The 11239-nt window shown below is 40.8% G+C and overlaps 1 protein-coding gene across 1 annotated transcript; it reads right to left on the bottom strand.

Moving 5' to 3' along the window:
• Positions 1–358: 358 nt before the first annotated feature.
• Positions 359–1668, bottom strand: LOC122029584 (mitogen-activated protein kinase kinase 5-like). The gene has a single exon (XM_042588639.1). The coding sequence runs from the start codon at positions 1608–1610 to the stop codon at positions 609–611; it is 1002 nt and encodes a 333-aa protein (XP_042444573.1). The 5' UTR covers positions 1611–1668; the 3' UTR covers positions 359–608.
• Between the last annotated feature and the right edge of the window lie 9571 nt (positions 1669–11239).

Genomic DNA, 11239 nt, shown 5'->3' with positions numbered 1-11239 from the left:
TAGTTAGTGTAACTTGTGATGCTACATGACGTGCCATGCTGACGAGAAAAATACAAATATATTATTTAGTTTACTAAGTTGTACGTTATAAATTCTAAAAATTAGAATCAAGTATACGATTTTTAAGAAAATTAGTATTCTACCATTCATATGAATTAGAAATAGAATATTTGTCTTCAATATAAGCACGTAAATAAAAAATTAACAAAATAAAAAAAAAGCCATTTAAGTCAGGGATATTTTAAGTATCCAGGCAAGATGTTAAGAATAGAGAATTAAATATAATATATATTTTTTCAATATAAGCACATAAATAAATCATTAACAAAAAAAAAAGTTGACCTCCTTTATTTGAGTTGCATCAAAGAAAATAAAAAGTGAAAAAGGAGACAAACAATTACCTTCTGTATAAAAATAAAATAAAATCTTATTTTTACAAGAAGTTAAAGATTTTGTTTAAGTACTAAACAGAAGAATAATAATTACTTAAAGAATCTTAAACGATCTTTTGCATTGAAGTTCTAACTATTTATTTGATGCTGGGTAACAAAGTAACATATCCCCTTTTATTTATCAAGAAGCACAATTCTGGAAGAAACTACTCACCTTCAAATTCTTAGAGAAGAGAGGTCGGGCAGGGGAGACGTCTGAGCGAGGAAAGGGTGGCGGAGGAGCTGCTCTGCTGTGGGTCGCTTCACAGGTTCCCTCTGTAAGCACGAATTGACGAAGTTACGGAACTCCGGCGATGCTATAGATGGTGCCTCCGGCAGCGCCGCGTAGCAGATTGCCATCATTAAACTGGCCCAGTCGCCCTGCCTCCCTAGGCGTTCCCCAAAGGGAAACCGACCTAGAGAGAACTCGAGAATGCTCACCCCGAAGCTCCAGATGTCACCGGCGCGGCCGTCGTAGGCGCCCTCGTTCAGGTCGGTGTTGATCCGCTCGGGGCTCATGTAGGCGATCGTCCCCACGGCAGAGTTGCAGGGATCCATCGTCTGCGCCAGGATTCGGCCCACCCCGAAGTCGGCGATCTTGACCTCCCCGCGGGAGTTGACGAGAAGGTTCGACGGCTTGATGTCACGGTGCACGATCCGGCGGCGGTGGAGGTATGCTAGCCCCGAAAGAACCTGCCGCGCGATGCCAGCTAGCTGGGCCTCGGAGGAGAAGACGCGGCCTTCGAGGGAGCCACCGTCCATATATTCGAGAAGAATCTGGATCTCGCCGCCGCGGTCGTAGAAGCCGTGGCAGCGGACCACGGAGGGACTGTCGGCGTCACGGAGGATCTCGATCTCTCGGCGCATCTGGCAGCGGACATCGTCGTCGTGGTGTCCGTGGATGATCTTCAGGGCGTAGAGGCGTCCGGTGTTGCGGTGGCGGGTGAGCCAGACGGTACCGCCTGCGCCGCTGCCGACGCGGCGGATGCGATCTAAGTCAGCGAGGGCAGGGACGGGCGAGGAAGCGGAGGGTGGGGGAAGGGGGAGCGGGACGGCGAGAGAGGAGGGCTCGCGCTGAGGAAGGGGGAGGGTGAGGTTCTGCCGGCGGCGAGAGGTGCGCGTCGACGGGCCGCCTTGACTCGGTTGAGTGGAGTAGGCGGATCCCGATCCGGGTCGCATGGCTTTGATGCGTTAAGTCTGGAGGCCAATTTTGGGGGAGATGACAAGGGTTCAGCATTATATAATGATATCCAACTTTTATAGAAAAAATTGGGAAATTAAAAGTGTAATTTATAGTGGCGAGGGCCGATTGTTATTTTACACTTGTTGTTTGTTTTTTCAAAGTTTCATAATCAATATGCAATTATCCTAAAAATTATTAATAGCAAATTTGATTATTTTTCCAAGTCCCTAGGCCAGAAAAAAAATTTTATTATGTAATTTTTTTTTACTTTAATCCCTATTTTAACTTATTAATACACACTGATTTATTTAATTATCTTAGTTTTTTTTAAGTACATAAATTTTAAAATCATATTTAATTTTTCATAAAAATAATATATTTAAATAAGAATCTAATATATATTTTATTAAATTGAGCATTACTTATTTTCTTTTACCAATGACTTTTGGATAAATTATATTTCAATTTAAATTTGTTGTACCTATAAATAAGATTTTATTCTATAAAATAATAGTATAATTTCTCTTAAATTCAGCATTATTCAATTAGAATAGAGTATATCAATTGATTAGTCAGATGGAAAAAAGATATTTAATTTAATAGAAAATATATTAAATTTTTGTTTAAATATGTCAAATTTAAAAAGAATTATATTTCCGTTTTGATTTTTTTTTATAAAAAAAATGAGGACAATTAAATAAATTGGTGTAAATTAGAAAGTTGAAGTAAAGAAACGTTTATATATAAGAGTAAGAATAAATTTTTTCAGATACTAACTGAGATGAAAGTTGAATTTACATATACAGAATTTAAGACAATTTACCCTTAATATATTACTAAAAGGTTCTTAGGGAGAACTTAATAAGTGGCAAAAAAAAAAAAAAAAATGTAAAGAAAGTGCATAATTTACTTAGTCATTTTTTATTTCTTTATTTATTGTAATGATAGATGGTGTCTTTGACTTAGGTCTTCAATTCGTGTTTGTTTGGGAGTAGAAGACAAAACACAGCTAGGATAGAATTCTCTTTTCTGAGCTAAATATCATATAAAAAACTATATAGAGATGTATTTGGCCGAAAAATATTAAAAATTTTAATATATTGTATCTATCATATCAATATATATTGAATATATTAATATTAGTGGTATACCAAAATTTTTGGATAAGTTATTGATTAATATTTTCCTTATACCAAAATTTTTTATTCCACATGTAATATCTTATAAAAAATTCATTATAGGATATACCACTTCTGAAGATCCACAAGGGTTTTTTAAAACTTTGTCTAAAAGAACTCGGATTGATGGAATAAATGGACTTAACAGACAATCAAAATGGGACACAATAAAACCACACAAACTCTTGAGGCATCTCCAAGATAATAAAACACATGTGATGCCATGCCATGGATAGAACATTAGGAATCTAAATGGGACACTCGTTATCTGCCTTCTCAATCATTTTGGAGGTACTAGACAAAATAAAATTTAGATATTTAATACTTTTTCTTTAAAAAATAATATTAATTTAAAACAATGAATTTTATATAAAATCTAATTATCTAACTTTTTGAGATGCAAACGAATAATTAAATTTTTATATTCAAATTTTGCTAATAAATTTTTTCAATTATAAAATTATTAAATTATTTAATCATTTTAGATATTATTGAATGTAAATAAGACTATTTTAATTTTTTTTAAAAAAATATTTTTGCTAAAGGCATATTAACAAATATTGTCAATAGCATTATATAAGTTATCCATACATTCGAAAAATAATTTAATTTTTTTTATAAAATTAAGTATCTCAACAAGTATTGATTTTAATTTTGAATTTATTAATTTTTTTCTAAAATATTATTTTTAGTGAAAATTTAATTGCGTTTCATTTAAATCTTCAATTGATTTTTGATTTTTAATATTAGTAACAAATCTATAAAATACACGTTTTTGAGATTGAATATTTTTTTTTATTTTTCTTTTATTTCCATGCTTTTTTCATATTTGGAATCAAAAAACTGTTGGAGCAATCCCAATGGTCCGCGGGACCATGTGTTTTGGTGTTTGGGCAAAGGGTTTAAGTTAGGTTCACCGTTGTATTTGATATGTGTACTTGGGTTGTGCAAGACTGCATGATACACATGTGACTCAGGTTGATGGCTTCGGGTTCGGTGAAGGATGGAGCATCCGAGGGACCGTGGACAAGGCAGCGAGGACAAGGGCCGAGGGAAGCGACTTCGAGGCATACGCGAAGGATGGCATTAGGGACGAGCCGCGGGCTTGTATGTATCCGAGGGACGAGAGCCAAAGGAAGTAGGCTTGAAGGCAAGAGGTCAAAGCTGCAAAGGAAGCGTCAAATGAGTCGTAAGGGTGAGGGTACGAGTGCATGAGAGATTGTACTCGGAGTAAAATCCTAGTTTTAGGGTTTTACTGTAGCGTTACTGTAACAGTACTATAGCAGTCGACTGCATATTTTGGCAGTCGACTGGTGCATTCGCTCGGTTAGTGTGGAATCGAGCTGTTGGGATGTAACGGTGAATTTTCACAGAGGGCAGTCGACTGCATGTTTTAGCAGTCGACTGGTAGGCGGGGTTTTCCAACCCGTGGCCTATATAACCAAGCCTTGGGAGCTTGGTTGAGGTTGACGAAATTAGTGGTGGGTAACCTCTAATTAGTAGTCAACTAGTGCCCTAGCAATCCAAGCGCTCTTGATCGAGTTATGGCGAGGTTTCTCCACCGACAAGGAGGATTGTGCTAGCCGGAGCTTCCGGGGATTAATCCACCGACGGATTGAGGGATCGTCCACCTTACGGACACGCCGTGGAGTAGGAGCAAGTTATCTCCGAACCACGTAAACGAACGTGTCAATTGGTTTGCTTGTCTTTCTCATTCTTAGTCTTTAGCTTTCGTATTTGTATTTGTATTGTTTGTATTCCGCTGTGCTAACAAATACGTAGGAAGCGAGTATTTGGGGGTGCCGTCTATCCAACCCCCCTTCAAGCCGGCTGACCGATCTCCCAACAAGTGGTATCAGAGCGAGGACGCTCTCTATTGGACTAACCGCCAAGGAGGCAAAAGATGACCGGCTTGATTGAACCTCCAAAGTTTGAAGGAGGAAGCCTTAGGGACATCACCTATTGGATGGTGAAGATGGAGATCTTCTTCAACACGGATTGGGACACCATGATGGTGGTAAAGGAGCCATTCAAAGTTCCAAAGGACAAGAAAGGAAAGAAGCTCCGAACACGACATTGGATGGAGGAGCAAACCTCACGATCGGAGGCAAACTCAAAGGTAATAGCAATTTTAATTGATTTATTGCCTCCTAATGTGATAAGTGGTGTAGGTAAATATGAGAACGCCCATGAATTGTGGAGCAAAGTGAAGAAATTACCATGGGAGGAATTTTTGCCTACACAAGAAGAAGAAGAAAAATCCGAAGAAAGTGATGAAGTGATCCAAGAGGAGAAGAAGGACCAATCGGATGTGGAGACCAATTCAACATCAAAAGAAGAAGAGGAAGTAAATTTGGTCACATTTGAGGAAAAGGATGAAGAAAGGTCATCCACAAGTGTGGATGAGGAAGATATAGCATCTACATCCTCAATGGTTGAAGAAGAATCCAAGACAAGTGAAGAAGAAGAAGAAGAAATCTTGGAAGAAGTCAACCTAGTGAGCACCTCCACCGAAGCAAAGTCAAAAGATCACATCATTTGTTTCGGGTGCAATGAGAAGGGACACTACAAGAGTAGATGTCCTATGGGTAAGAAAGAGGTATCTTCTAAACTCAATTCAATCTCTTTAGAATCTAATTTAAGTTGTAGGAAGAAGAAGGAGAAGAAGCACATTAGATGCTTCACGTGTGGAGAACTTGGACACTACCACACAAGATGCTCAAGGAAGGGAGAGTTCAGGAAGTTAGAGCATCTAAAGAAGTGGGAGAAGAAGAAGAGGAGCTCAAGTCAAGGGGGAGCTTCAAGGGTAAGGGAGGTATACCCTAATTTGAAGTGTAATTCAAATTCAAATTCTTATGTTCCCATGCATGTTAGGAAAAATAATGTTAATCATTATATGCCCATGCAAAATTTTGGTTTCAAATATCATGATAGGAGTAGGGTAATTGTAGATCAAAACCCTAGGAGACCCATTCATGAAAAATCTAGAAATGATAGACCTAAAGAGACCCAAGGCATTAATCCCAAGAAGGGGAGACATATGCCTAGAAAGGGTAGGTCTAGGAATGTCCAATTTGGACAAATTAACTCTAGGGTTAGGAACCTAGAGAAGGAGAATCAAGCTTTAAGGGGAAAGCTTGATAAGTTAGAACAATTCCTTAAGAGATTCAATGTTGGATCTAAGGAATTAAGGATGATGTTGGGTAGCCAAAGACCCAACAATGATAGATCGGGCTTGGGATACCGATCTAGTCCCTCTAAGGCCAATGAGAGTTCATATGCTAGGGTGGCAAATGATCATGGCAAGGGAGAGGTCTCCATGTAACGACCCGCCTTCTACTACTAGGCTATAAGGCGAATCGCTACAGTTGTACTGTGCTAAACTATACTGTGCGGAAAGCTGGGCTAATTAAAATTTTACTCTACTATAACTAAGACAGCTGATAAGAAAGGTCTAAAGACCTCCTTTGCTGGTGTACATGTGCTAAAGAGGGGAAACTAAACATCCCAACTTAGCTAGGGACTCATAATTTACTTCCCAGCTAGCTGCTGATCGATCCACGGATCGATCAGACCTGCTACGATTCTGTCCCCAGCTGGATCGGTCGGCAGACCGATCCAGGTATGTCTGGATCGGTCGGCAGACCGATCCAGGAACCTGGGAATTCTCCGGAAGCTACTGTATTGCGCTGGATCGGTCGGCTGACCGATCCAGTGGCACGATCAGGCTCTGATCGGTCTGGAGACCGATCAGAGTCTGATTTCGCCCGGAAAATCAGACTTCAGCACTTTGGCGTGCCAAAATACAATCTAACGACTACCTACTGCATAATAAACTATTCTAACAACATGTAATAACATTCTAACATGATTACTGACATTTTAAAACATTCTTTCATAGTTCAATGCGTTCCAAATCTAAATTGCATGAAAATGAAAGTATCAAAACTAATAAGCTGAAAGTGCTGAACGTAAATGCTAACGAGTTCTAATGCATAATTAAAACTTGTTAGATCCCTGAGATCTTTCATTCCAGTTCCACACACACCCATCCTCATCTGCATTGACCTCCAGCCTCCACTGCTAATCCACTTTTCTTTTACCTGTATCTGCAGTATAAGAAAAGTAGTACCTGTAAGCTAACGCTTAGTAAGAAACCATCTACCTCACAAAATCATGCATACGATGCAGTTATGATTTGAAAACATGCTATTCGAAAATATCTTGAACAGGCTAGCATGGCATGGCATACAATCATAGAAACATGGCATACTGAACAAGTCATGGCATAGCATACAACTAATCATAAAGCTAACATAGAGAACTGAACTGAAACATAATACTGAGCTAAACTAAACTAAACTGAAGCTGAAATCAACTCAACTAACATAACTGATTTTGAGTTTGAAAACTAGTACATAATAAGTGAAAATAATAAACATGCTGTTGGGCCCGGCAACTGTACTTGCTGTGCGCGCATCCCTACTAGACCCGGGGTTGCAAGTCCCGAATTTAGCAGGGTTTACTAGGTTGTCTGAACCTAGGGACGACTGTGGGAGTCCAACCCAATGGATATCTAATCCAGTACAGTGCCACTGAAAATAAAATACTGAAATAGCTAATACATGCTTTTTCATACTATTCCTAGGTTATCTGAACCCTAGAGCTAGGTTATCTAAACCTAGAGGCGACTGTGGGAGCCCACCCATTGGATATCTAATCCATATAAGCTGAAATAAACTGAAAATACTGAATAGATACCTCTAAAGTATCTAACTGAGCTGTTACAAATGCCTATGGTGCATTTTTACTAAACTAGCTATTTTATCGAACACCTGGGATGCTCTAACTCTTCTCCCTATTAGGGAGACCACCTCTAGGCACCCGACAACATCTAACCTCCTATCTGAAGAGGGAAGACATGCCCGGCCCATCTAAAGGTGCTCGACTAAGTCCCTAATCTGCGAAGAGAGTTAAATACACCCTAGATATCGATAAAAATCCGCATACATCCTAACTAAAGTATAAAAACTCAACCGGAAGCTATTATACTGCAGGTGAGGGGTTTCTTACCTCTTGATCGTAATTTCTTACGATTCTATTCGCTAGAACTCCGGTGGAGATGATCCTCTCGACGATCCGATCACGTCTTCGCGTTCCTCTCGCGGAGAAGAACCTCTTTCGTGTTGGAGTCGTCGCCGGAAGATGAACCTAGGGACCTTGGGCTAGGGCGCCGAGAGAAGGAGGAGGAAAGAAGAGGCGGCGTGAGGTTTTGGGAGAGGAGAAAAAGTGGCGTGAGGTTTTGGTTGAGAGATTTCCAAACCAAAACTAAGTTAAAATAAACCAAACCCACTTGAACCTCCTATTTATATTAAGTGGTAATTTTCGCCCAAACCTAACATAAATATTATTGAATCCCTTTCCTTTCAGCACGGCCCTGCTGGGTTCACTGGTTTCTAACATTATCCGTAAACCGTAGGTCTCGGGTTCAATTCCCGCTTAGGCCGTTTTACGATTCTATTTATTTTTGCTACTTCCGCTACTCGGAAAATTCCGGAAAAATATCTAAAAATTCCAGAAAAATCATAGAATAATTCTAAAATAAATTCGGGAATTTTTCGGGCTTTACACTCCAAGGCTAAGGGAAAGTTTTATACTAGGGTTGCATATGACTATAGCAAGGAGAAGTCAATGAAGGGCAAAGGAAAGTCATTTAATGGTAAGAAGAAATAAACCAAGGACAAGGTGTCCAAGGTTAAGAAAGTTACGTTTGTAGGCCAAGTGTCACCGGGGGTGGACCGATGTGGCCTAGCCATTGTGGATGAGTCACCTAGGGAGGTGGCTAAGGCTAAGAGCTCTAGGGGGAGCTCTAAGAGTCAATTTGGGACCCATGGCCAATGGATCTCAGGTGGGTTTTGTTGGTGCGGTTAGCACTAACGATTTAACCCAGGTTTTGATGAATGACAAATCAGGTTAAGTTAGTTTGTTGTTGTCTGACACTTTGATCGAGTGTGCAGGAGAAGTCCAGACAGGTCGACGGGCTGACCGGATGTCTGGCACGAAGCCCAGCTAGGTCGACGGGCTGACCGGATAGCTGGCACGAAGTCCAAGCGGGTCGACGGGCTGACCGGACGCTTAGGCACGAAGTCCAGCTAGGTCGACGGGCTGACCGGATAGCTGGCACGAAGTCCAGACGGGTCGACGGGCTGACCGGACGTCTGGCAGGTAAGTGAGGTAAGTCACTGGAGGGGAGTGACTGCGAGGACGCGTTCCCGGGAAGGGAACATTAGGCGTCGATCCGGCTTAGATCCATTTCGGATATCTAAGTCGAGATCGTGACTAGATTCCGGTCTCGGAAAGACGGAATCTAAGTCATACTCTTTGCTATTACTTTGTTGAACTTTAATTGTGCTAACAATCTGTTTTACAGGATATATATTTGCCTCGGACTAACTCTATTTTGCAGGAGAAGGAGTTCCTAGAAATAGGAGGTCCGGGCGCTCGGAAGGGATCCGGGCGCTCGGAGGTAAGTTTTATCCAAACTCGCGCGTCGCCACGTGGAGCTTGCTGGTTGGACCTGCCACGTCCCACCAGGGCGCCCGGAAGGGATCCGGGGTGCCCCGAGACTCATATAAAAGAAGGGTCAGAGGGGAGCTTCAGAACAACAACGAAAAGAAAGTCTTCTACTGCTTGCTCTACTGCTCTGCACTCCAGCGACGCTAACAAAGATCCGACAATACGCTCCTTTCCTTTTCTTTAATTCTTGTCGGTATTTTCTTTATTTTGCTAGCATTCCTGTACTTTAAATTGTAATCATTTTCGAACTGCTAGTGATTTCCCAACAAAAGTACTCACGGAGTACGGGCCTTCGAGTAGGAGTCGTCACAGACTCCGAACGAAGTAAAAAAAACACCGTGTTCAGTTTGTCTAAGTTTTTTTTATTCCGCTGCGCTTAACTCTTATTAACACTGTTTTTTTTTAATCGATATTCACCCCTCTATCGACGTTTCACGATCCAACAAGTGGTATCAGAGCAGGTACCGCTCTGATTTGGTGCAACCACCAATCAGACAGGGGGTGAAAAGATTTTTTTTTCTTTACGCTTAATTCTAAGTTGATATTATTATTAATTTGGGAATTTTTTTTTCTCGTTGCAATTAAATCTAAATTGGTGCAACACCAACTTAGACACAGCTATTATTTTTTCCTGCACTACTAATCCAAGACCAAGTCTTGGAACATTTTTTCGTTGTTTACTTGTGTGCAGAATATCTCAACTAGAAGGCTTCAGCACAGTACGTCCTCCCCTATTCAACGGGGATGACTTCTCCTACTGGAAGAAAAGAATAGAGGTGTACCTAAAGACGGATTACGATCAGTGGTTCAGCGTTATAAAGGCCTACTGAGCTCCAACCAACAACTCCGGCAATCCACTAGACACAGAACAGTGGACTCCGGACATGAGGAAAAAGGCGTCGACAGAAAACAAAGCAATCAATACGCTACACTACGGCCTAACACGAGAAGAGCTGAATCGGGTCGGACCGCATCAGAATGCTAAAGAATTGTGGGACAAATTGATCGAGCTGCACGAAGGAACGAGTGACGCAAAGGTAACAAAAAGAGATTTATTTTTAAATAAAATATTTAATATAAAAATACAGGAAGGGGAAACGACAAGTCAACTGCACGCGAGAATCAAGGACATCCTCAACGGACTCCACGCAATAGGCCATCAGATGGAAAATAGAGATTTAATAAGGTACGCACTAAATGCCTTTCCTCGTAATAGCTTGTGGGCATCAATCGTAGATACCTACAAAATTTCAAAAAATCTATCTAAGTTAAAATTAGACGAGCTTTTCTGTGAGTTAGAATTACATGAACAAACTAATGCTGGAGCCGAGAAAGGTATTTCTTTATTTGCAGGACCATCCAAAGAAAAGAAGAGCAAGTCTGAATCTGAAGAGGATTCCGGTCAAGATTCAGAAGACGAAGAATACCTGGTGAACTTGGTAAGAAAAATGTTCACCAGGAGAAAAAAGAGCTTCAGCAAAAAGGACCTTCAAAAGATCAGTCCTCCCGCGGAACAAAAGAATGTGACTTGCTTCGGATGCAACAAAAAGGGGCACTACAAGAGCGAATGTCCAAGACTGAAGTTCGACAAACCGAAGTCAGCCAAAAAGTGTTAGGATCGACGGTCGAGGCTAGAGAGGGGGGGTGTGAATAGCCGACCCCAAATTCGCGTTTCTTCCTACAATTTTAGTTAGCACAGCGGAAATACAATGTAGAAATGAAACAAAGAATAGCAAACCTTAAACTCGACGATGTAACGAGGTTCGGAGATGAAACTCCTACTCCTCGGCGTGTCCGTAAGGTGGACGAAGCCTATCAATCCGTCGGTGGATGAGACCCCGGAAAACCGGCTAATAGAAACTCCTTCTGGG

The sequence above is a fragment of the Zingiber officinale genome, chromosome 10B, assembly GCF_018446385.1.
Source record: "Zingiber officinale cultivar Zhangliang chromosome 10B, Zo_v1.1, whole genome shotgun sequence".
NCBI classification, from domain to species: Eukaryota; Viridiplantae; Streptophyta; class Magnoliopsida; order Zingiberales; family Zingiberaceae; genus Zingiber; species Zingiber officinale.
Note: the sequence above shows the minus strand (reverse complement) of the source record. Positions and strands in the feature narration are given on the sequence as shown.

Excerpts from the sequence above, each read along its gene's own strand:
- LOC122029584 (XM_042588639.1), bottom strand. The coding sequence starts at position 1,610 with ATGCGACCCGGATCGGGATCCGCCTACTCCACTCAACCGAGTCAAGGC.